The following is a 26,944-nucleotide window of genomic DNA, read 5'->3' on the forward strand; positions in this document are numbered from 1 at the left end:
CGGAATATGGAGAGTACAAATCATTCAGGGTCCTTGCTGAAAATCTCACCACTCAGATATTAGCTTTTCTGACATTAGCTTTTCTGCCCCACCTGGGATCAGCTAACTCAGCACAACCTGTGTATGTTTGATTTCTTTTCAAGCTGTGACATTAGCTTTATGCGGCTCTCCCCACATGAATTGGGCCTCTTGGAGACTGAAAAAGCAATATCCCCGACAACCTGAAAAATCCACAGCCCAGACTGCAGTCCAGAGTCCTGACTGAAAATCAGATGCTAAGAAGGGGACACACATCTCTTGTTCATACAAAGTGAACTCACCATCAGCCTCCTGCAGCCACTCCAAATCTCTATCATGGATGTATTTATCTCCAGTCTTCACTGCATCCTCACCTATGGGGAAACCAGATGGAGAATGAACCCTAACTTTTCATACCAAATGAAAATAATACAAAATAAGCAAACTGACTGATAACATTCTGAGCTGAACACACTAGAAAAGTCTGACTGTTAACAGTTAATCTGTTATGGAGGGAAAAAAATGTTAATGTTCCTTTTCTTAAATAACAGCCTAATAGCAAATACAGAATTCAAACACGGTCTTAGTGACCATGAGACCATTTCAGTCAAGGCTATCGGCAGCAAATCTAGAACTGTGACACTCCTTCTAAATGCTGTCCCCATCTCAACTTTAGGATATATTTTCCTTGGAAAGCTTTGATTCTTTTACATTATAAATTATGTATTGTGAATACTTTTACATTTCACAGTTTAAAAAAAATCTTTTTGTAAGTTAAAAATGTGGGTTTTGAATAGACTAACCAGATCCAGCTGGCCCAAACCACTACGCTGTTGCTGGCCTCTCCTTGAACACCCCCCTTCCCCCACCCCCTGCTGTATGGCTCTTGGCTCTTTCCACCCTCCCACCCACAGCCTTGCTGCTGGCTTTTCTTCCACCTCAAGTGCTGCCTACCTCTCTCCTCCACCCCCCTCAAAAAGCACTACTCCCACTGTGTCTCCCCTCCCCAACTGCTACTGACTGCTCTTCCTCACACCCAAAAAGCACTGCTCCTGCCTTTCCTCCTCAAGTGCCCCCAGCTTGTCTCCATTCCCCCTCCTCAACTGCTGCTGACAGGCATGGCTCAGTGGGTAGCACTCTAGCCTCTGCGTCAGAAGGTTGTGGGTTTAAGTCCCACTCCAGAGACTAGAGCACAAAGTATAGGCTGACCCTTTAGTACAGTACTGAGAGAGTGCTGCAATGTTGGAGGTGCCGTCTTTTGGATGAGACGTTAAACCGAGACCCTGTCTGCCTTCTCAGGTGGGCGTAAAAGATCCCGTGGCACTCTTTCGAAGAACAGCAGGGGAATTCTCCCTGGTATCCTGGCCAATATTTATCCCTCAACCAACATCTGCCATGTGTCCGCCCATTCCACCAGCCTGTCTATGTCGTCTTGAAGTCTTTTACTATCCATTCACTGTTCACTACATGTCCAAGTTTTGTGTCTTCTGCAAATTTTGAAATTGTGCCCTGTACATCCAAGTCCAAGTCATTAATATATGTCAAAAAAAGCAGTGGTCATAGTACCGAACACCTGCCTCCAGTCCGAAAAACAACCGTTCACCACTACTGTCTGTTTCCTGTCACTTAGCCAATTTTGTATCCATGCTGCCACTGCCCCTTTTATTCCATGGACTTCAACTTTGCTGACAAGCCCATGATGTGGCACTTTATCAAATGCCTTTTAATGTCCATATACACAACATGAACCGCACTGCCCTCATCAACCCTCTCTGTTACCTCATCAAAAAACACAATTTGCCTTTAACAAATCCGTGCTGGCTTTCCTTTATTAATCCACACTTGTCCAAGTGACTCTTAATTTTGACCCGGATTATTGTTTCTCAAAGCTTCCCCACCACAGAGGTTAAATTGTAGTTGCCGGGTTTATCCTTACACCCTTTTTTGAACAAGGGTGTAACATTTGCAATTCTCCAGTCCTCTGGCACCACCCCCATATCGAAGGAGGATTAGAAGATTACTGCCAGTACCTCTGCAATATCCACCCTTACTTCCCTCAGCAACCTAGGATGCATCCCATCCAGACTGGATGACTTATCTACTTTTAAGTACAGCCAGCCTTCTAGTAGCTCCTCTTTATCAATTTTTAGCCCATCTAGTATCTCAACTACCTCCCCTTTTACTGTGACTTTGGCAGCATCTTCTTCCTTAGTAAAGACAGAAGCAAAATACTCATTTAGTACCTCAGCCATGCCCTCTTCCTCCATGCGTAGATCTCCTTTTTAGTCCCTAATATGCCCCACCCCTCCTCTTAATACCCGTTTACTATTTATATGCCTATAGGAGACTTTTGGATTCCCTTTTATGTTGGCCGCCAGTCTATTTTCATACCCTCTCTTTGCCCCTCTTATTTCCTTTTTCTCTTCTTCTCTGTACTTTCTATATTCAGCTTGGTTCTCACATATTATCAACCTGACATATGCCCCCTTTTTCTGCTTCATCTTACTATCTTTCATCATCCAGGGAGCTCTGTCTTTAGTTGCCCTTCCTTTCCCCCTCGTGGTAACGTACCTAGACTGTACTCGAACCACCTCCTCTTTAAAAGCTGCCCATTGTTCAATTACAGTTTTGAATCATAGAATGGTTACAGCACGGAAGTAGCCCATCGAGTCCGCACCAGCCTTTGCAAGGGTAATCCAGTTAGTCCCACTCCCCCTATCCCCGTAGCCCTGTAAATGTTTTCCTTTCAAGTACTTATCCAGTTCCCTTTTGAAGGCCATGATTGAATGCCTCCACCACCCCCTCGGGCAGTGCATTCCAGATCCTAACCACTCGCTGTGTAAAAAAGTTTTTCCTCATGTCACCTTTGGTTCTTTTGCCAATCACCTTAAATCGATGTCCTCTGGTTCTTGACCCTTTTGCCAATGGGAATAGTTTCTCTCTACTCTGTCTAGGCCCTTCATGATTTTGAATACCTCAATCAAATCTCCTCTCAACCGTCTCTGTTCCAAGGAGAACTACCTCAGCTTCTCCAGTCTATCTATGTAACTAAAGTCCCTCATCCCTGGAATCATTCTAGTAAATCTCTTCTGGACCCTCTCTGTGCCCTTCACATCTTTCCTAAAGTGTGGTGCCCAGAACTGGACACAATACTCCAGTTGTGGTCGAACCAGTGTTTTATAAAGGTTCGTCATGACTTCCATACTTTTGTACTTTATTCCTCTATTTATAAAGCCCAGGATCCAGAATGCTCCTTTAACCGCTTTCTCAACCTGCCCTGCCACCTTCAATAATTTGTGCACATATACCCCAGACTCTCTGTTCCTGTACCCCTTTTAGAGTTGTGCCCTCTAGTTTATATTGCCTCTCCTCGTTCTTTCTCCCGAAATGTATCACTTCACGTTTTTTTGTGTTAAATTTCATCTACCACATGTCTATATCCTCTTGAAGTCTATCACTATCCTCCTCACTGTTTACTACCCTGCCAATGGGGATGAAGACGTTGGAGGGAGGGATGGTCGAGGGTAGACTTTTCAGGGACACAGGGGTGTTGCTCGTTGCCTTAAATTGGCTTTGTGCACATGGTGGATTGAAAAAGAGAATTGCAGCGCTTAAATAACCTTTCTCGTTTAACATTGGGTTGCCTATGTGCTCTGTAAGAACTTTCCCAAATTTCCTCAAGTAGCCGATGATCCGGGAATAGATTTCCACGTCCTGCCTCCCGCCTCTGATGCTGCCGCAAAAGTAAATCCTCAGACTCATCGTCCTTTGTCGTCTTCACCGCCCGCCGCCTTTACCAACGATGGCGGGCCCACATTCTCTCTCCTCCAACACCCCCAGCAGCGTTTGCACTTAACGCCCATTAAAAAAATAAGTAACTTGCAGAAATTGTCCATTTAATTAAAAAATCATCAGTCAATTAATAGAACGTATTGTTTATCCAATTTTTTTTGTTTAACTTTGTGCCAGCATCAAATATGGCAGCCGGTGCGCGTCAGTCGTTAATGACGGGCAGGAAATTTAAACTTTGAAAATAACGGCCGCAGGGCTCGCGCCGCGGAGAGGCAGTCTGCGCACGCATCCCAAGTGACAGAGGGAGATTCGAAATGGCGAGTGAGCCTGAATTCAGGGCCAGCGAGCCCGGGGGCGCTGGGGCCGGGGAGAGGCCCGAGCCCGAGCCCGGGGGCGCTGGGGCCGGGGAGAGGCCCGAGCCCGAGCCCGGGGGCGCTGGGGCCGGAGAGAGGCCCGAGCCCGAGCCCGGGGGCGCTGGGGCCGGAGAGAGGCCCGAGCCCGAGCCCGGGGGCGCTGGGGCCGGGGAGAGGCCCGAGCCCGAGCCCGGGGGCGCTGGGGCCGGGGAGAGGCCCGAGCCCGAGCCCGGGGGCGCTGGGGCCGGGGAGAGGCCCGAGCCCGAGCCCGAGCCCGGGGGCGCTGGGGCCGGAGAGAGGCCCGAGCCCGAGCCCGGGGGCGCTGGGGCCGGGGAGAGGCCCGAGCCCGGGGGCGCTGGGGCCGGGGAGAGGCCCGAGCCCGAGCCCGGGGGCGCTGGGGCCGGGGAGAGGCCCGAGCCCGAGCCCGGGGGCGCTGGGGCCGGGGAGAGGCCCGAGCCCGGTCAGGCGGTGAGGGCAGTGTGTGGTCAGAGTGAATTAGAGTCGGAGAGTCGGACCGGGGACCAGACGAGCAGGTCGGAGGAAGGCGATGGTTCGAGGTGCCAGGGGGCGGCTGAGTCACTGCTGTCGGTGAGTGGTTCCAGGCGCGGGGATGGTGGAGAGGTGCTGGTGCTGTTCCCCGGCCAGGTGACTCCGGAGAGCTGCTGCCGTCTGGTGTGTGAGCTCCTGAAACACGTCCTGTACCAAAGACAGCAGCTGCCGCTACCCTACGAACAACTGTCCTTCTTCAGCAGGAGAGAGCGGGGCCCGGTGAGTAGATTGACGCTGTGCTACACCGGCTCTTTATAAAGGGTAGGAATCGAGTCTCTCTGCACTGTACCGGGATCCCATGGTCCATGCAGCGTTGTGAGGGGTTACTGATTCTATACAATGTGTGCGTTACGGTGTGTATTGGTTCTATACAATGAATATGGATCCTGATTCTATATATTGTAAGGGATGCCGATTTTGTTCGTTGTATGGGGATGTTGATTCTATATAATGTACAGGCTTACTGTGTGTACTGAGTCTATACATCGACAAGGCACAAGTCAGGAGTGTGATGGAATACTCTCCACTTGCCTGGATGAGTGCAGCTCCAACAACACTCTCGAAGCTCGATACCATTTAGGACAAAGCAGCCCGCTTGATTGGCACCCCATCCACCACCCTAAACATTCACTCCCTTCACCCCCGGCGCACTGTGGCTGCAGTGTGTACCATCCACAGGATGCACTGCAGCAACTCGCCAAGGCTTCTTCAACAGCACCTCCCAAACCCGCGACCTCTACCACCTAGAAGGACAAGAGCAGCAGGCACATGGGAACCACCTGCACGTTCCCCTCCAAGTCACACACCATCCCGACTTGGAAATATATCGCCGTTCCTTCGTCGTCGCTGGGTCAAAATCCTGGAACTCCCTACCTAACAGCACTGTGGGAGAACCTTCACTACATGGACTGCAGCAGTTCAAGAAGGCGGCTCACCACCACCTTCTCAAGGGCATTTAGGGATGGGCAATAAATGCTGCCCTTGCCAGCGATGCCCACATCCAATGAACGAATAAAAAAAATGCTTCTATGCTATTTGCCTCAAATACTCCTTGTAGCTAGTTCCACATTCTTACCACTCTGGGTAAAGAAGTTTCTCCTGAATTCACTATTGGATTTATTAGTAACTATCTTATATTTATAACCTCTAGTTTTGGACTCCCCCTTATCAAATCCTTTCAAAATCGTAAAGACATTTATCGGGTCACCCCTCAGTCTTTTTTCCGGAGAAAAGAGCCCCAGCCTGTTCAGCCTTTCCTGATAGGTATATTCTCTCAGTTCTGATATCATCCTTGTGAATCTTTTTTGCACCTTCTCCAGTGCCCCTATATCCTTTTTATAATATGCAGACCAGAACTGTTCACAGTACTCCAAGTGTGGTCTAACCAAGGTTCTATACAAGTTTAACATAACTTCCCTGCTTTTCAATTCTATCCATCCAGAAATGAATCCTAGTGCTTGGTTTACTTTTTTATGGTCTTATTGACCTGCGTCGCTACTTTTAATGATTTGTGTATCTATACCCTGAGATTCCTTTGCTCCTCTATCCCAATTAGACTCTTATTATCCAAGCAGTATGTGGCTGCCTTTTTCTTCCTACCAAAATGCACCACCTCACACTTATCTATATTGAAATTCATTTGCTAATTACATGCCCATTCTGCAAATTTATTGATATCTTCTTGCATTTTGACTCAGTCTTCCTTTTGTATTAACTACACTCCCCAATTTGGTGTCGTCCTCAAATTTTGAAATTATACTTCCGATTTCCAAATCCAAATTGTTAATGTGAATTGTAAACAACAATGGTCGTAGCACTGATCCTTGTGGAACACCACTTCCCACCTTTTGTCAGTCTGAGTAACTACCGTTACTCCTTACTCTCTTTTCTGTTTTGTAGCCAGCTTGCTATCCATTCTGCTACCTGTCCCCTGACTCTACATGCCCTGACCTTGGTCATGAGTCTATAGTGCGGTACCTTATTGAAGGCCTTTTGAAAATCCAACAGTATTACATCTACTGCATTATCCTTGTCTACTCTTTCTGTTACTTCTTCAAAGAAGTGTCCTTCTGAAATCCGTGCTGACTGTCCTTTTTTATATTTTTGTTTTCTAGATGTTTATAGAATCATAGAAGTTTACAACATGGAAACAGGCCCTTCGGCCCAACATGTCCATGTCGCCCAGTTTATACCACTAAGCTAGTCCCAATTGCCTGCACTTGGCCCATATCCCTCTAAACCCATCTTACCCACGTAACTGTCCAAATGCTTTTTAAAAGACAAAATTGTACCCGCCTCGACGACTGCCTCTGGCAGCTCGTTCCAGACACTCACCACCCTTTGAGTGAAAAAATTGCCCCTCTGGACCCTTTTGTATCTCTCCCCTCTCACCTTAAATCTATGCCCCCTCGTTATAGACTCCCCTACCTTTGGGGAAAGATTTTGACTATCTACCTTATCTATGCCCCTCATTATTTTATAGACTTCTATAAGATCACCCCTAAACCTCCTACTCTCCAGGGAAAAAAGTCTCAGTCTATCCAACCTCTCCCTATAAGTCAAACCATCAAGTCCCGGTAGCATCCTAGTAAATCTTTTCTGCACTCTTTCTAGTTTAATAATATCCTTTCTATAATAGGGTGACCAGAACTGTACACAGTATTCCAAGTGTGGCCTTACTAATGTCTTGTACAACTTCAACAAAACATCCCAACTCCTGTATTCAGTGTTCTGACCAATGAAACCAAGCATGCTGAATGCCTTCTTCACCACCCTATCCACCTGTGACTCCACTTTCAAGGAGCTATGAACCTGTACTCCTAGATCTCTTTGTTCTATAACTCTCCCCAACGCCCTACCATTAACGGAGTAGGGCCTGGCCCGATTCGATCTCCCAAAATGCATCACCTCACATTTATCTAAATTAAACTCCATCTGCCATTCATCGGCCCACTGGCCCAATTTATCAAGATCCCGTTGCAATCCTAGATAACCTTCTTCACTGTCATCTTAATCTTGGTGTCATCTGCAAACTTACTAACCATGCCTCCTAAATTCTCATCCAAATCATTAATATAAATAACAAATAACAGCGGACCCAGCACAGATCCCTGAGGCACACCGCTGGTCACAGGCCTCCAGTTTGAAAAGCAACCCTCTACAACCACCCTCTGTCTTCTGTCGTCAATCCAATTTTGTATCCAATTGGCTACCTCACCTTTGATCCCGTGAGATTTAACCGTATGTAACAACCTACCATGCGGTACCTTGTCAAAGGCTTTGCTGAAGTCCATGTAGACCACGTCTACTGCACAGCCCTCATCTATCTTCTTGGTTACCCCTTCAAAAAACTCAATCAAATTCGTGAGACATGATTTTCCTCTCACAAAACCATGCTGACTGTTCCTAATCAGTCCCTGCCTCTCCAAATGCCTGTAGATCCTGTCTCTCAGAATACCCTCTAACAACTTACCCACTACAGATGTCAGGCTTTTCCTTGCCGCTCTTCTTCAACAAAGGCACAACATTTGCTACCCTCCAATCTTCAGGCACCTCACCTGTAGCTGTCGATGATTCAAATATCTCTGCTGAGGGACCCGCAATTTCCTCCCTAACCTCCCATAACGTCCTGGGATACATTTCATCAGGTCCCGGAGATTTATCTACCTTGATGCGCGTTAAGACTTCCAGCACCTCCCTCTCTGTAATATGTACACTCCTCAAGACATCACTATTTATTTCCCCAAGTTCCCTAACATCCATGCCTTTCTCAACCGTAAATACCGATGTGAAATATTCATTCAGGATCTCACCCATCTCTTGTGGTTCCACACATAGATGACCTTGTTGATCCTTAAGAGGCCCTACTCTCTCCCTCGTTACTCTTTTGCCCTTTATGTATTTGTAGAAGCTCTTTGGATTCTCCTTTGCCTTATCTGCCAAAGCAATCTCATGTCCCCTTTTTGCCCTCCTGATTTCTCTCTTAACTCTACTCCAGCAATCTCTATACTCTTCAAGGGATCCACTTGATCCCAGCTGCCTATGCATGTCATATGCCTCCTTCTTCTTTCTGACTAGGGCCTCAATCTCCCAAGTCATCCAAGGTTCCCTACTTCTACCAGCCTTGCCCTTCACTTTATAAGGAATGTGCTTACCCTGAACCCTGGTTAACACACTTTTGAAAGCCTCCCACTTCCCAGACGTCCCTTTGCCTGCCAACAGACTCTCCCAATCAACTTCTGAAAGTTCCTGTCTAATACCATCAAAATTGGCCTTTCCCCAATTTAGAATTTTAACTTTTGTTTTGTTTCTCTATTACATCTTTGAGTACGGATTCCATTATCTTTCCTATCACCGACGTTGAGCTAACTAGAATCATAGAAGTTTACAACATGGAAACAGGCCCTTCGGCCCAACATATCCATGTGGCCCAGTTTATACCACTAAGCTAGTCCCAATTGCCTGCACTTGGCCCATATCCCTCTATACCCATCTTACCCATGTAACTGTCCAAATGGTTTTTAAAAGACAAAATTGTACCCGCCTCCACTACTGCCTCTGGCAGCTCGTTCCAGACACTCACCACCCTTTGAGTGAAAAAATTGCCCCTCTGGACCCTTTTGTATCTCTCCCCTCTCACCTTAAATCTAAGCCCCCTCGTTATAGACTCCCCTAACTGGTCAATAGTTCCCTGGACTTGTTCTATCTCCCTTTTTTTAAGGAATAACATTAGCTGTCTGCCATTCCTCTGGCACTATTCCCTTTTTATATACATGTAATAACACCTCTGCTATCTCTTCCCTAACTTTTAATGTAAGGAATCTTACAACACCAGGTTATAGTCCAACAAATTTATTTTAAAATCACAAGCTTTCGGAGATTATCCCCTTCGTCAGGTGAATGAGTGAAAAGGTTCTCAAATCGCATATCTTATACTAGGCTGGGACAGCATCACACCAATCAAAAGGTGTCGTTGTTATTCAAACAGGCCAGTCACGGAGAACAGCACGTCCCAGTACACTGGATATACATTGTGTCAATTACACAGACAGACAGAAAGAAACCCAAATGAGAGAGAGAGAGAATATTAAAAATATAATTTTTTTTCCCTTTTTGCTGGTGGGGTTACGTGTAGCATGACATGAACCCAAGATCCCGGTTGAGGCCGTCCTCATGGGTGCGGAACTTTTAATATGTGCGGATGCAATCCATCCAGACCAGGGGTTTTATCCTCTATGTTTGATTAGTTTATCAATTACCTCCCCCCTTTATATCTTAAATGTCTTTATATCTTTTTTGATTTCTTCTACTAATATCATATCCATCTTGTTAGTCTCCCTGGTAAATAGTGACACAAAGTAACTATTCAATATTTCTGCCATTTTGCTGAAAGAAAAGAGGGGAAAAAGAACAGGAAGTTTGTGGGATACACCATTTGGATGCACCAGCCAACCTACTGGAAGAAGAAAAGGACAAGGACCTGTTGTTGCTGAGCGGCTTTGGTTGCCTACTATTCATTGAAGTAGCAAGCATTTTGAGCTTGGCAAATATTAACACCTGTGACGTATTTGTATATTTGTTATATATAATGTAAGATGTTTGACCTGGGAGTTTATCTTGTGTATCCTTTAGTGGCCCAAACCTTATCCTGATTTTTCTTTTGTTATTTATGTGTCTGTAGAATACTTTACTGTTTCTTTTTATATTCCTTGATAATTTAATTTCATCGTTCCTTTTTGCTTTCCTAATTTTTTTTGACATCTTCCCTAACCTCTTCGTATTCCCTTTTGTCATCCTGTCCTTTATTGTCTTTGTACTTAAAGCATGTTTTTTTTCTTTAGTTTCAATTTTACCTGAAACTATTTATTCATCCATGGTGTTTCATTGTTGGCTAGTTTGTTCTTGTTTTTTGGAGGAATATATTTCTCCTGAACTCTGTTGATCATTTTAAATATTTCCCACTGCTGTTCTATCTCTTTGTCTGTCAAAATATTTTTCCAGTTTACCTTCCCTAGTTCTATCCTCATCCACTCAAAATTAGCTTTATTCCAATTTAGTACTTTGGTCTTTGTCTTATTTATGTCTTACATTATTTTAAACATTATTATGTAATTGCTGTTGCCTAGATGTTCCTCTGTGCTTACTTCTCTTATCTGCTATGATTCATTTCCCATTACTAGATCCAGCTGTGATTCCTCTCTTGGCCTTCTCTCATACTGGGTAAGAAAGGAGTCCTGTACGCACTATAAAAACTCCTTTCCCCTTTCCCTATGTATGAAAATCATGATTATAATGTATGGGGTTACAATGAGTACTGATCCTCTATGGGAATCATAACTCTATATAATTTATTGGGTTACGGTGGGTACTAATCCTAGATAATGTATGTGTTTATTGTGGTTACAGTGGTTGCAGATTCTATATAATGCATAGGATTACTTGTGTTACAGTTTGTACTGAACTTGAATGAAGCATAGGATTACTGCGGTTACAATGGGTAACGGTTCTGTATAATGCTTGGGGTTAAACTGGGTGCTGATTATAACGGGATGGACTGAGTGCACTGATTTATAGTGATTGACTTCATTGTGGTTTAAAAGACATTGTGTGTTTATGTTGGAATAAACGTGTCCAGGACATGAAAAATTACCTGCCCTTCAGATAGTGTCATGGGATGGCCACTTAAACCACTGGCTTTGATTTCATATGTCATTTGAAGGATGCCATCTTGCCGGTTCTGTACCACTGTACTGAAGTATCAATCCTAGATTAAGGGTTCAAGTCCACAGCCTCTGATTCAGAGGTCACATTGCTCCTAAATGAGTGAAACTGACATACCAAGCAATACAATTAGAAATGTGAAAACCGGACATAGGCTCAAATAAAAACAAATGACTGGAAATACACAGCAGGTCTGTCATCTAAAAGGGGAAAAGATGGGTTAAAGGTTGGGGTGGATCCCTTCCTCAGATCAGGGTCAGTGCAGACATAGGTTTTCCACTTAAAACATTAACCTAATGCTAATGGACCTGATGTATTTACAGCACTTTTTAAATTTCCAAACACTATGAGAATATTGAAATGTATTGGTACACTGTCTTTTTCCGATAGTATATTAGTACCCACATGGAGATAATGCTTTGCCTGGGATGCCCAATGACTAGCAATGATTGTGATATCTGTTCCACCTAATCAGTTGCATATTCTGTTCATACCCCTATTTTATGTAGAAAGCCTGTTTTCTGGATGCCATTTATTCCTCCCAATTAAACTGGCTGGACTTTGTAGGTTTCCATGAGTAGTGTTACCATCTAGACTTATCAGATTTATTGGTTTCTAAACATGTTATAGGAAAAATAATTGGAGTTAAGTCAATATGTGTTAATGTTGTATCATAATCTTGTGTGATGCTTATAATTAATCTCTACTCCCATCAGTACCAGACCTGGAACCACCCAGTGCGCCACCATAATTGTTTCTTTAACTCAAAATACTCTCCAGATGCAACCAACATTTGGATGGAGCCAAACTGCAGTTGTACTGCTGTTTCGTTCACAGTTTGAATGGATATAAAGTGCAAAAATTTTGCACTCCCGTTATTACAATGTAATACAAAGCAAAATACTGCAGATGTTGGAAATCTGAAATAAAAACAGAAAATGCTGGCAAGACTCAGCAAGTCAGACAGCATCTGTGGAGAGAGAAATGTAGGGTTAACGTTTTAGGTTGATAACCTTTCATCAGAGTTCTGACAAAACGTTATCAACCTACATTTGGTAAGATCACACTTGGAGTACTGTGAACAGTTCTGGTCTCCATATTACAAAAAGGATATAAAGGCACTGGAGAAGATGCAAAGAAGGATGATACCAGAACTGAGAGGTTATATCTATCGGGAAAGACCTAACAGGCTCGGGCTCTAGGAAAGAGAAAGCTGAGGGCCTCGAATATTATGAAGGAGTTGGATAGGCAGACTTAGAGAAGATCTTTTCACGTGGGAGAGACTAAAATTAGGGGTTAGAAATATAAGATAGTTGCGAATAAATCCAGTAAGGAATTCAGGAGAAACTTCTTTTCCAGAGAGTGGTTAGAATGCAGAACTTGCTACCACATGGAGTAGTTGAGGCAAATAGCATAGATGCATTTAAGGGGAAGCTAGATAAACACATGAGGGAGAAAGGAATAGAAGGATATAGTGACGGGGTTAGATGGAGGAGGCTCGTGTGGAGCATAAACACCAGCATAGACCAGTTGGGTTGCATGGCCTGTTCTATGCTGTAAATTTGATGTAACTCCATGGTTCCTCCACCAGCCATATTTAAACCTACAGGTCCATTCTGACAAGACTTCTCAAGCACATAAAGTTGGCCCTCTTAAAATTTGGCAATTTATTTTGGTTTTAGTAACTTCTCTAATTCTTGTAATGTCAAATGTGGTCACAATATGATCACTGGTACTTAAAACCTCACCCACCTTTGTGTTGGAGATTTGATTGTCCCTATACTGTGGAACTTGCTACCACATGGAGTAGTTGAGACAAATAGCATGTACTCGATAGACACAAAAGGCATCAAGTGGTATGGGAAGAGAGCGGAAATATGGTATTGAGAGGATCGATCAGCCATGATCATATTGAATGGCGGAGCAGGCTCGAAGGGCCGAATGGCCTACACCTGCTCCTATTTTCTATGTACTCAATGAAATTCAGGATGTTTTCTCTCGGCTCATTTACAAACTGAGTCATAGAACAGTCTTCCATTAACTCTAGAAATCCCTTCCCCGTCTTACCAGTGGAGACATTATTGACCCAGTCAATTTCTGGTAAGTTGAAATCTCCAACTCCTATAGTTGGTTCCTTCCTCGTCGCCTTCCTTATTTCATCCCACGGTTCCAGTTCAAGCCTTTCACCCTGACCTGGGGGTTTACAGCAAACCCCCAGTAATAGTTTACGTCTGTTACCATCTATTAATTCTACCCAAAGTGATTCTGTGTTGGCCCTTTCTTTCTTTATATCCTTCCTCACTTGTGCTTCAATACTGGAGTTTATATATACTGCCAAACCACTTCCTTTTCTCCTGATATGTACGATCTCTTCTGAACAATTTCTATCTTTCCAGATATGTATCCCATTGATTGGCATCATTCCACCATGTCTCTGTGATATTAATGTCCAATCTATCACTGCAAGACCTTCCAGATCACACATCTTTGTTAGACTTCTTGAATTAATGCAAACACAGCTCCAAAGCTGCTTTCCTTTCCCATTTATTTTATTAACATTTTAAATTTATTTTTCTTCCACCATTGGAATTAGACTTATTAAACTTTGAAGTATGTTTTCACTGGTACACCTTTAGGTTTGCTCCAATCGGTATGGATGCTTTCTTACACCTACTGCACCTAGTTTAAACACTTCCCCCACTATTCTATCTATCCTGCCTGCCCAGACCTCTATCCCACTTTTGTTTAGGTGGAGCCCATCCAGTCTGTATCGGCTCCCCCTATTCATTTATTTGAGGAACCGAAACCCAGATTCCTACACCAAAGCCTTAGCTACGAGTTGGTCTGCCCAATTACCCTCTGTCTCTCTTCACTAGTACATGGCATGGGTAATATTTCAGAAAACACTTGAGGTCCTTCCCTTAAGCCTCCTTCCTAATTCCCTAAATTTAGTATCGGGATGTTGGGTCTATTTCTACCTATGTTATCGGTTCCCACATAGACCATAACAATTGGTTCCTCAGCTGCTCCCTCCAGCACTCTGTCAACGCAGGACATCAGGCCCACGACCCATGCACCCAGGAGGCAACAAACCATTCCTTTTTCTGGATCCGGTGTGCTCAGAATTCTATCTGTAAACCAAAGAATCGAATCCTCATATACCACAATCTGCTACTCTATCTCTTTTTCCCTTCTCCTCAGACAGGCTGCTGGATTGCCTCAGTGCATGACACATCCTCACCTGTCACAGCCAACTCTTGTGTCTCCAAACCCTCTCTTTCCAGAGGAGTGAAACTGTTGGGAGAGCGTCAGGGATGACAGCTCCTGCCCCATTACCTGACCATGACTTCTGGCCCCCCTTCTAACAGAAACCCACCATCCTGCTCTAGGTTCCGAGGTCTCCTCCCACTCCGACCCCCACCGTGCTCTTATTCCTCATCTATAAAATCTTCTCCCTCCCTAGTATTTTGATGCATGGCCAGTCGCTCACTAAGATCGACCACTTCAGCTTGAGTGCGTCGACCAGCTTGTAGTTGTTGCAGATGAAATCCTCCAGAATCTGGGCCTGGAAGGCAAACAACTTCTACAACACACAAAGGCTTTTTTGAGTTTAAAAAATGACCTTAAGGAGAAAAAAAGGCAAAGTCAAACCCCCTCAATAAATTTCTTCATAGAATCATAGAAAGCTTACAGCATGGAAGGAGGCCATTCAGCCCATCAAGTCCACAACGGCTCTCTGCAAGAGTAATCCAGCTAGTCCCAATCTCCCGCCCTATCCCTGTAGCCCTGTAAATTTTTTCAGTTCAAGTACTTATCCAGTTCCCTTTTGAAGGCAGTGCATTCCAGATCCTAACCACGTTTTTCCTCCTGATGCCTTTGGTTCTTTTGCCAATCACTGTAAATCTATGCCCTCTGGTTCTTGACCCTTCTGCCAATGGGAACAGTTTCTCTCTATCTACTCTATCTAGACCCTTCATGATTTTGAATACCTCTTTCAAATCTCGCAACCTTCTCTGTTCCAAGGAGAACAACCCCAGCTTCTCCAGTCTATCCACGTAACTAAAGTCCCTCATCCTTGGAATCATTCTAGTAAATCTCTTCTGCACCCTCTCTAAGGCCTTCACATCTTTCCTAAAGTACAGTGCCCAGAACTGGACACAATACTCCAGTTGTGGCCAAACCAGTGTTTTATAAAGGTTCATCATGACTTCCTTACTTTTGTGCACTCTGCCTCTATTTATAAATTGTAAACAATTTTATAACACCAAGTTATAGTCCAGCAATTTTATTTTAAATTCACAAGCTTTCCATTTATATTTATAAAGCCCAGGATCCTGTATGCTTTCTCAACCTGCCCTGCCACCTTCAGTGATTTGTGCACATATACCCCCAGGTCTCTCTGTTCCTCTACCCCTTTTAGAATTGTGCCCTCTAGTTTGTATTGCCTCTCCTTGTTCTTCCTACCAAAATGTATCACTTTGCATATCTCTGCGTTAGATTTCATCTGCCAGGTGTCCGCCCATTCCACCAACTTGTCTGTATCCTCTTGAAGACTATCACTATCCTCCTCACTGTTTACTACCCTTTCAAGTTTTGTGTTATCTGCAAATTTTGAAATTGTGCCCTGTACACCCAAGTCCAAGTCATTAATATAAATCAAGAAAAGCAGTGGTCCCAACACCGACCCCTGGGGAACACCACTGGACACCTCCCTCCAGTCCGAAAAACAACCGTTCACCACTACTCTCTGTTTACGGTGTACGGACAACACAGTGTGAACTGCTGAGAGTTTGGTAAGTGTGGGAGTTCGGTGAAGTGGGGGAAGGAGGTGCTGCTTTGCCTTGCTTTTCCTAACTTTTTCCCCAGAGTGGCAGTGGACCTGAGAGTAGAAGACTGAGATTGGGGAATAAAAGCAGCAGCAGACCTGCACCAAGAGACAACTACTGTGCGACGTCACAGGTGAGGCAGGAGAGTCCGAGAGGTGAGCACAGTGTAAAAGGAGAGACCTAGAGCGGGAGGAGAGTCTAAGGCAAGTCATGGCAGCACAGCTCGCACCCGTGATATGCTCCTCCTGCACTATGTGGGAAGTCATGGACACTACCAGTGTCCCTGGCAACCATGTGTGCAGGAAGTGTGTCCAACTGCAGCTACTGGCTAACCGTCTTTCGGAGCTGGAGCTGCGGGTGGATTCACTGTGGAGCATCCGTGATGCTGAGACTATCGTGGATAGCACGTTCAGTGAGGTGGTCACACCGCAGGTAAAGATTACGCAGGCAGAAAGGAAATGGGTGACCGCCAGGCAGAGTAAAAGGACTAGGCAGGTAGAGCAGGAGTCCCCTGGGGCCATCTCCCTCTCAAACAGATATTCTGCTTTAGATACTGTTGGGGGCGATGGCTTATCAGGGGAAAGCAGCAAGAGCCAGGTTCGGGGCACCACGGGTGGCTCTGCTGCACAGGACGGGAGGAAGAAGAGTGGCAGGGCTATAGTGATAGGGGATTCAATTGTAAGGGGAACAGATAGGCGTTTCTGCGGCCGCAAACGTGACTCCAGGATGATATGTTGCCTCCCTGGTGCTAGGGTCAAGGATGTCACGGAGCGGCTGCAGGGCATTCTGGAGGGGGAGGGTGAACAGCCAGTAGTCGTGGTCCATATTGGAACCAACGACATAGGTTTAAAAAAAGGGATGAGGTCCTGCAAGGTGAATTTAAGGAGTTAGGAGATAAATTAAAAAGCAGGACTTCAAAGGTAGTGATCTCAGGATTACTACCGGTGCCATGTGCTAGTGAGTATAGGAACAGGAGAATAGACAGAATGAATGCGTGGCTGCAGGGATGGTGTAGGAGGGAGGGATTTAGATTCCTGGGACATTGGGACCGGTTCTGGGGAAGGTGGGACCTGTACAAGTGGGACAGGTTACACCCGAGCAGGACCGGGACCAATGTCCTCATGGGGGTGTTTGCTCGTGCTGTTGGGGAAGGTTTAAACCAGGGGGATGGGAACCTGAGCGGGGAGTCAGAAGAGAATAAAGTTGAGAGCAGCAAGAGAGGGGAAGACCCAGGGGAAATCTACAATACAAATAGTACAAACAGTTGTTCAAGAACAAGTGAAAGGGAAAAGCGTAGAGCAGCAGAAAGAACGTGTACTTTAGGCACGACAGATAAAATAAAAACTAGAAGGCGCAAGGCGATTAACCCAGCATCAAAGCTGTGGCAGGGGGTTGGGAACCTGAGCAGGGAGACAGAGGAAAGCGTGTCAGGAAGGGACAGAAGGTATGGAGTAAAAGGTAAAGTGTTAAAAAAGGAAAAAGCAGGAACTAAGTGTCACAAAACATATTTGAAAGTTCTTTATCTGAATGCACGTAGCATTCGGAACAAAATGGACGAGTTAACGGCACAAATAACTACGTATGGGTATGATCTTGTGGCCATTACAGAAACATGGCTGCAGGGTGACAACGACTGGGAATTAAATATGCCAGGGTATTTAACAATCAGGAAGGACAGGCAGGAAGGAAGGGGAGGTGGGGTGGCTATGTTAATAAAGGAAGGAATCACTGTAATACAGAGAAATAATATTGGGACAAAAGATCAGGACAATGAAACAGTTTGGGTAGAGATAAGGAATAATAAGGGGAAAAAACACTAGTGGGCGTAGTATATAGGCCTCCTAATAGTTGCAACTCTGCTGGAAGAAGTATTAATCAGGAAATAGTCGGGGCATGTAATAAGGGAACAGCTATAATTATGGGGGATTTTAACTATTATATTAACTGGACAAATCAAATTGGGCAGGGCAGCCTTGAGGAAGGGTTTATTGAGTGTATTAGGGATGGATTTCTTGAGCAGTATGTAACTGATCCTACAAGGGGGCAGGCAACCTTGGACCTGGTCCTGTGTAATGAGCCAGGATTAATGAATAATGTCTTAGTTAAGGATCCCCTTGGAATGAGTGACCATAACATGGTTACATTTCATATCCAATTAGAAGGTGAGAAGGTTGGTTCTCAAACAAGCGTACTGAGCTTGAATAAAGGAGACTATGATGGTATGAGAGCGGAATTGATTAAAGTGGACTGGGAAAATAGATTAAAGGGTAAGACGGTACATGAGCAGTGGTGTTCATTTAAGGAGTTATTTTACAACTTTCAAAACAAATATATTCCACTGAGGAAAAAAGGGTGCAAAAGAAATGACAGCCATCCGTGGCTAAGTAAAGAAATTAAGGATAGTATCCGACTAAAAACAAGGACATATAAGGTAGCCAAACTTAGTGGGAGGATAGAAGATTGGGAAGTCTTCAAAAGACAGCAAAAAGTAACGAAAGGATTGATTAAGAAAGGGAAGATAGATTATGAAAATAAATTAGCAAAAAATATAAAAACAGATAGCAAGAGTTTCTATAGTTATATAAAAAGAAAAAGGGTGGCTAAGGCAAACGTAGGTCCCTTAGAGGATGAGACCGGGAAATTAATGGTGGGAAACATGGAGATGGCAAAAATGCTGAACAAATATTTTGTTTCAGTCTTTACAATAGAGGACACTAAGAATATCCCAACACTGGACAAACAGGGGGCACTGGGGGGGAGGAGCTTAATACGATTAAAATCACTAAGGAATTGGTACTCAGTAAATTAATGGGACTCAAGGTGGATAAATCCCCTGGACCTGATGGCTTCCATCCTAGGGTCTTGAGGGAAGTGGCAGTGGGGAATGTGGATGCTTTGGTAATAATTTTCCAAAATTCTCTGGACTCGGCAAAGGTCCCGGCAGATTGGAAAACTGCTAATGTAACACCCTTATTTAAAAAGGGTAGTAGGCAGAAGGCTGGAAATTATAGACCAGTTAGCCTAACATCTGTGGTGGGTAAAACTTTGGAGTCTATTATTAAGGAGACGGTAGCGGAACATTTGGATAAACATAATTTAATAGGACAAAGTCAGCATGGCTTTATGAAGGAGAAGTCATGTCTGACAAATTTGCTTGAGTTCTTTGAGGACATAATGTACAGGGTGGATAAAGGGGAATCAGTGGACGTAGTGTATTTAGACTTCCAGAAGGCATTCGACAAGGTGCCACATAAAAGATTATTGCTCAAGATAATGAATCACTGGATTGCGGGTAATATTCTGGCATGGGTGGAGGATTGGTTATCTAACAGGAAGCAGAGAGTTGGGATAAATGGTTCATTCTCGGACTGGCAACCAGTAGCCAGTGGTGTTCCGCAGGGTTCGGTGCTGGGTCCCCAACTCTTTACAATCTATATTAACGATTTGGAGGAGGGGACCGAGTGTAACGTATCAAAGTTTGCAGATGATAGAAAGATGGGAGGGAAAGTAGAGAGTGAGGAGGACATAAAAAAACCTACAAGGGGATATAGACAGGCTGGGTGAGTGGGCGGAGATTTGGCAGATGCAATACAATATTGGAAAATGTGAGGTTATGCACTTTGACAGGAAAAATCAGAGAGCAAGTTATTATCTTAATGGCAAGAAACTGGAAAGTACTGCAGTACAAAGGGATCTGGGGGTCCTAGTGCAAGAAAATCAAAAAGTTAGTATGCAGGTGCAGCAGGTGATCAAGAAGGCCAACGGAATGTTGGCGTTTATTGCGAGGGGGATAGAATATAAAAACAAGGAGGTATTGCTGCAGTTATATAAGGTATTGGTGAGACCGCACCTGGAATACTGCATACAGTTTTGGTGTCTATACTTAAGAAAAGACATACTTGCTCTCGAGGCAGTACAAAGAAGGTTCACTCGGTTAATCCCGGGAATGAGGGGACGGACATATGAGGAGAGGTTGAGTAGATTGGGACTCTACTCGTTGGAGCTCAGAAGAATGAGAGGCGATCTTATTGAATTATATAAGATTGTGAAGGGGCTTGATCGGGTGGACGCGGTAAGGATGTTCCCAAGGATGGGTGAAACTAGAACTAGGGGGCATAATCTTAGAATAAGGGGCTGCTCTTTCAAAACTGATGAGAAACTTCTTCACTCAGAGGGTAGTAGGTCTGTGGAATTTGCTGCCCCAGGAAGCTGTGGAAGCTACATCATTAAATAAATTTAAAACAGAAATAGACAGTTTCCTAGAAGTAAAGGGAATTAGGGGTTACGGGGACCGGGCAGGAAATTGGACATGAATTTAGATTTGAGGTTAGGATCAGATCAGCAATGATCTTATTGAATCGCGGAGCAGGCTCGAGGGGCCAATTGGCCTACTCCTGCTCCTATTTCTTATGTTCTGATGTTTCCTGTCCCTTAGCCAATTCTGTATCCATGTTGCTACTGCCCCCTTTATTCCATGGGCCGCAATCTTGATGACAAGCCTACCAGCAGCACTTTATCAAACGCCTTTTGAAAGTCCATATACACCACATCAACTGCATTGCCCTCATCTACCCTTTGTTACCTCATCAAAAAACTCAATCAGGTTAGTTAAACACGATTTGCGTTTAACAAATCCGTGCTGGCTTTCCCTGATCAATCTGCACTCGTCCAAGTGACTGTTAATTCTGTCCCGGATTATTGTTTCTAAAAGTTTCCCCACCAAAACTGACTGGCCTGTAGTTGCTGGGTTTATCCTTACACCCTTTTTTGAACAAGGGTGTAACATTTGCAATTCTCCAGTCCTTTGGTACTACCCCTCTATCTAAGGATGTTTGGAAGATTGTGACCAGTACCTCCACAATTTCCCCCCTTCCCTCAGCAACCTAGGATGCATCCCAGCTGGACCGGGTGACTTATCTACTTTATGTACAGCCAGCCTTTCTAGTACCTCTTTATCAATTTTTAGCTCATCAAGTATCTCAACTATATCTTCCTTTACTGAGACTGGCAGATCTTCTACCTTGGTAAATACAGATGCAAAGTACTCATTTAGTACCTCGGCCATCCCCTCTGCCTCCATGAGTAAATCTCCTTTATGGTCCCTAATCGGCCCCACCCCTCCTCTTACTACCCGTTTACTGTTTACATGCCCGTAGAAGACTTTTGGATTCCCTTTTATGTTGGCCACCAGACTATTCTCATACTCTCTCTTTGCCCCTCTTATTTCCTTTTACACTTCCCCTCTGAACTTTCTATATTCTGCCTGGTTCTCACTTGTGTTATCAACCTGACATCTGTCGTACGCCTCTTTTTTCTGCTTCATCTTACTCACTGTCATCCAGGGAGCTCTGGCTTTGGTTGCCCTACATTTCTGCCTTTGTAGGAATGTACCTGGACTGTACCCGACCCGTCTCCTCTTTAAAAGCCTCCAGGCGGCCTTTCCCTCTTTTTTTTCTCTTTTGCTTTAGTCCCTCGGCTAATTTACTTAAAACCTCCTTTCCCCTCTGCACCTAATCACCACTCTCACCAAATTTCCATTTTCAAGTTCTCATTCTGTTCCCAGCTCACTCTGCTGTGCTCTGTGCTTTTGTAGGTATTCCCTCTAATAAATACCTTTCAGACACAAATCAATTTCAACTGGTCAGTCAGCCCTCAGCCACACCGAATCTAATTAACGAGGGACTAAAGCAAAAGAGAAAAAAAAGAGAATCTGGCCAGAGACTGACAGTTAACTGCCAACTGACTTGCTGTTTAAGTTTTAAAAAAAACTAAGCTTAAATTTCAGTTTGAATAAAACACAATTTTTGCACTACATAATAGGATGTTAGCTTTTACACTAATTTAAAGTGATAAATTTTAAATTTAAAGGGGGTACAAATTGAAGTATGCATTGTGTCTGAAACATTTCTCCTCAGTATCTGTTCTCAATCTTAATCTTGGAGATGTTAATGCATGTTATGAGTTTGAGTTCTGTGGAAATAGGCGGAAGATTTCATCTTGAGACAAAATGTTACCTGGTTTGACTTCGGTGTCGTCCTGTGCTATGGGTCCTGGCTCTTCAACTAGGGTCCTCAATTTAAACTCTTTGCAAGGAATTTTGCTTATCAAAAATAGGATGGTAGATTATTGTATTTCTTAGAGTCCCAGTTTGAGAAAGAGAATTTGATGGAATGCAGACTATAACAGGACAAGATTCCTTTCGAATGCAGGATATAGATACAGCATTTTGGTTTTGACGGATGAAATCTAGTGGTGGTTTTGAGTGATTGATCACACCAGACTAACAGCAGGTTTGAAGCTGAATGCTGCAGGTTTGGGGTTCCATTGGACACTCTTCTAACTTGGAATTGTGAGATTGGAGTCTGTAAACTGTGGCTGCTGTTGTGCTTTCTGAGGTTATCTGTTGCCTTTGGCATCTGTCTGTGGAAGAAATCCTTATGGGGCTGATGCTCCCACAATGGTATTGGGTGGGTAATTCCACGATATTGGCCCAGCAACGATTAAAAAATGACAAAGTATGTCCAGGTCAGGATGGTGTGTGATGCAGGCCCTTTCCTGAACTTCTCAGTGGTAGAGACTGCTGGGGAGGAAAGTACTGTTGAAGTAACCCTGGTGAGTTGCTGCACTGAATACTACAGATCGCACATAATGCAGCCTCAGTGCGCTGAAAATGGAGGGAGTGGATATTGAGTCCAGTGGCAGGAGCACCAATCAAGCAGAATCATAGAATGGTTACAGCACAGAAGGAGGCCATTGGGCCCATCGAACCCATGCTGGCTCTTTGCAAGAGCAATCGAGTTAGTCCCGTTTCCCCACTCTTTCCCTGTAGCCCTGCAATTACTAAACTCCTCTGTTCTGGATGGTGTCAAGTTTCTTGAGTGTCGTTGCAGTTGCACCCATCACACTCCTGACTTTTACCTAGCCAGAGAGGCTTTGAGTAGCCAGGAGGAGAGACACTCATTCCAGAGTACCCAGCCTGTGCTCCACTCCTATAGCCAACAATATTGATATGGTTAGTTCAGTTAAGCTTCTGGTTCAACTGTGACCCCTAAAATGTTGATGGTTAGGAATGCAGCGACGGTGGTGCCACTGAAGGTCAGGGAAGACCAGTTAGGCGCTCCTTTATTTGAGATGGTCATTACAAGGCACTTAAGTTGCACAAATGTCAGCCCAAAACTGGATATTTTCTAAGTTCTGCTGCAGGCCAACATTTGCTGTTTCATTATCAGAGGAGTTGTGAACAGAGCTGATCACTGTGGAATTGTCAGTGAATAGCTCCACTCCTGATGTTATGACTGAGAGAAGGCAGCTGAAGATGGCTAGGCTGGGGATACTTCCCCGAGGAACTCGAGTATAGCTCTTTATCAAGCTTTTGGTCAGCCTTTGTAATATCCTCCTCAGGCTCAGCATCCATTTTTCCTTACATCTCTTTGAAGTGCTTTGGGATGTTTTTTCTATGTTAAGATGCTATGAAAATACAAGTTTAACCCAAGTGTCAGAGGTTCACTATATTGCAGATTGGCAGCGCTGTTGGTGCAGTCTTCAGCAAAGGCTCTGGACAAGAGGTTGTGGCCTGTTGCAATGCACCATGGAATTACACCTCTTATGTCAGTCATGGAACCACATTACTGGTGGGCTAATTTCTGTTGGAAGAGAGAAATATCGTTCACTGTGCAGTTAGCTCTGACTCTCGAGATGGTTAATGCTTCCAAACAAGGGTTTTGTTGTCACTGCCTCTTTCTGTTGTGGTTTAGAACTATAGGTGAAAACTTGTGTTCATCTCAGTGTTACAGGTGTGTATGCAGGATTATCACATTCTGTTTTTACCCTCCTAGGCTGACAGTTCCGTGTTATCACGATCGAGAAGGAATGAGCAAAGTAACTGCAAGATGATTCAGCGGGCGCTGATGGAGCTCGATGAGGTTTTCCAGAACTTGGCGGCGATGTTTATGCTGACATTGGTTCCTTGTGTGCACATCCTGTTAGGTGGCAGTGTAGTTAATCCGAAAGAAATGTATGAGATCAACATGGAGCGGCTTGCTTTCGGTAGCACTGAGGAGAGCTTGAAAACAATCTCCTGCATCCGCAAACTTTTTCACACACTCTTTGTTGAGGACCTCTTCAACGAGTTGAAATCTATTCCCCTGATGAACACTTTGCTTCTTGTCCAGGGTCACAGGGACTGTGGGATACAGTGGTTCCGACCCAAACTGAACTACAGAGTTCCAAACCGCACCAGGAAGCTGGTTATCAGCCTGGCATGTGATGGCATGAGTTTCTCTTCAGCTGAGGAACAGACAACAAGCTATAACCATGATTATATCTGGTTTCAAGCACCCATAACAATCAAAGGGTTTCATTAATTAGTTTAATTTTCCTTGTAATAATAGCTGTATCTTTTTACAACATTTGTGTGGTTGACCAGTTTTTAAATTTTAAAAAAAGGCTTGCCGTTATGAGCAGCCTGTTATGCAAATAGGGAGGGTAGGATGTGTAACTGTGGCATAATACCGCTGGTATGTAAGTTTATCTCAGCAGGACTTCTCTGGGGTGATCCTTCCCACATAAAGGTCCGATCAACACAAGTTTCATAAACCTGACCTCTGGTTAGAGGTGGGGATCTAGGAATATGTTTCACTGCCTTCTTGGAGGGGAAAAGGGGTAAAAGATTGACTTGATGTGGAAAATAATAATTAACTTTTTTGTGGAGATGTGTCAATGAATTAGTGGGGAAATGCATTGGCTAGTGTGGAACTGACTCTGAAAAAACAGAAAGATGTTTTGTTTAATGCCTGGTTTGGTCAGTAGTAGTTGGCCTCAGCACTCCTGGGCTACAATGGGGGAAATCAGCTTGTGTTCCGATTCCTGACAGCTATCCAGAGGACAGGATGGGGGTTGGGCTCTCTTTCTCTCTCACACCCACCCACTACGGACCTGTCCTAGGAGGAGTCAGCACCTTGAGAAAGGAGGGCATGTGATGCTGCCATAAGTGATTCTGCTTTAAACTGCATTTAATAACTGGATAAGAGAAGCTGAAAGCAATTGTATCAAATCAGTGAACAATCAATGTGAAGCATTATCTAATCTTTAGATCACAGATTCTTAAACATGGCGCTCAAAATCAGTGCATTTATTTTTGATGAAATTTCAAAACATAGAAAATAAACTTGTATGTATCAAGGTTCCTGTATTTAAGTGCAAGTTCATTGCATTTACTTCTGAATGGGTTTTTAATACTTTGAGTGTTCGATCCCTGTTCTCTTTTGCTAACTGATCTAAGCTGGCTGGATTCCTAAGTTGTCCTCAGCATCCCCTGGACTAGAGAGGGAGAAAATCAGCCTTGTTTCCTATTCCTGGTGTGTGGTGATGGTGCGACCAGGACTGCGATTGGATGCGACTGCTTCCTTGACCCTACTCCCACTGTCAAAGTCTGTCAACATATGAGTGCCTAGACATAAGACCACTTGCGCGAGGTATCAAAAACTGTTAGTACCCATGAAACTATACTCCAGCAATATATCCAGAGGACTAGATTACAAGGGGATGGACGTTATGCTACAGCTATACAAAGCCCTGGTTAGACCACACCTGGAGTTCTGGGCACCGCACCTTCGGAAGGATATATTGGCCTTGGAGGGAATGATACCCGGACTTCAAGGGTTAAATTATGAGGAGAGGTAACACAAACTAGGGTTGTATTCCCTGGAATTTAGAAGATTACGGATTGATTTGATCAAAGTTTTCAAGATATTAAGGGGAACTGATAGGGTCGATAGAGAGAAACTATTTCCGCTGGTTGGGGAGTCTAGGACTAGGGGACATAGCCTAAAAATTAGCACCAGGACTTTCAGGAGTGAAGTCAGGAAACACTTCTACACAAAGGGAGGGTGAACAGCCAGAGGTTGTGGTCCATATCGGTACCAACAACATAGGTAGAAAGAGGGATGAGGTCCTACAGGCAGATTTCAAGGAGTTAGGACAGAGATTAACAAGCCCTCAAAGATAGTAATCTCCAGATTACTCCCGGTGCCACACGCTAATGAGTATAGAAATAGGAGGATAGAGCAGATGAACGTGTGGCTGGAGAGATGGTGCAGGAGGGAGGGCTTTAGATTCCTGGGACATTGGGACCAGTTCTGGGGGAGGTAGGACCTGTTCAGGTCAGAGGGGCTGCACCTCAACGGAGTTGGGACCAATGTCCTTGCGGGGAGATTCGCTAGTGCTGTGGGGGGGGTTTAAACTAATTTGGCAGGGGGATGGGGCACCAGGATGTAGCATTGGAAAGGAGAAACAAGGTGTACAAAGACTAAGAGAGAGTACAAGAAAGTCTAAGATAGGTTTACAGTGCATATGTGTAAACGCACGAAGAATGGTAAACAAGGTGGAGAGCTGCAGACGCAATTAGCCACATGGGAATATGATGTTGTGGCGATAACAGACCTGGCTCAAAAAAGGGCAGGATTGGGTTCTAAATATTCCTGGATACAAGGTGTTCAAAAAGGTAGGGAAGGAAAGAAAAGGGTGGGGGGGGGATGGTGGTATTGATTAAGGAGAATATTACAGTGCTGGAGAGAGAGGATGCCCTTGAGGGGTTAAGGACAGAATTTATTTGGTTGGAGTTAAGAAACATTAGAGGTGCCATTACACTACTGGGTGTATTCTATAGGCCACCAACTAATGGGAAGG

General features: G+C 44.3%; 2 protein-coding genes across 4 annotated transcripts in view; one reads left to right on the plus strand and one right to left on the minus strand.

Annotated features, from left to right (window-relative positions):
- Nucleotides 1-4,009, minus strand: part of dnph1 (2'-deoxynucleoside 5'-phosphate N-hydrolase 1) — a 20,693-nt gene extending 16,684 nt beyond the window's left edge. Inside the window, exons 1-2 of one of the 3 annotated variants that reach the window (XM_067985229.1) lie at nucleotides 3,639-4,008; nucleotides 321-392 (exon numbers count right to left, since the gene is read on the minus strand). In XM_067985229.1, the coding sequence (XP_067841330.1) occupies nucleotides 321-392; nucleotides 3,639-3,780 (214 nt within the window). In that variant the 5' untranslated portion in view covers nucleotides 3,781-4,008. Of the gene's footprint in view, nucleotides 1-320; nucleotides 393-3,638 lie in introns of all 3 variants that reach the window. The other 2 variants (XM_067985228.1, XM_067985227.1) reach the window with 2 other exon arrangements.
- mad2l1bp (MAD2L1 binding protein) lies at nucleotides 3,980-25,439 on the plus strand. Its single transcript, XM_067985226.1, has 2 exons — nucleotides 3,980-4,931; nucleotides 24,094-25,439. Exons 1-2 carry the CDS (start codon nucleotides 4,125-4,127, stop codon nucleotides 24,619-24,621), a joined length of 1,335 nt encoding a protein of 444 aa, XP_067841327.1. The 5' UTR covers nucleotides 3,980-4,124; the 3' UTR covers nucleotides 24,622-25,439.
- The last annotated feature ends 1,505 nt before the right edge of the window (nucleotides 25,440-26,944 follow it).

Source organism: Heptranchias perlo, chromosome 5 (genome assembly GCF_035084215.1).
Source record: "Heptranchias perlo isolate sHepPer1 chromosome 5, sHepPer1.hap1, whole genome shotgun sequence".
Lineage (NCBI taxonomy): Eukaryota > Metazoa > Chordata > Chondrichthyes > Hexanchiformes > Hexanchidae > Heptranchias > Heptranchias perlo.

Excerpts from the sequence above, each read along its gene's own strand:
- mad2l1bp (XM_067985226.1), top strand. The coding sequence starts at position 4,125 with ATGGCGAGTGAGCCTGAATTCAGGGCCAGCGAGCCCGGGGGCGCTGGG. Across the intron at positions 4,932-24,093 it reads GCAGGAGAGAGCGGGGCCCG|GCTGACAGTTCCGTGTTATC; the intron begins GTGAGTAGATTG and ends TTACCCTCCTAG.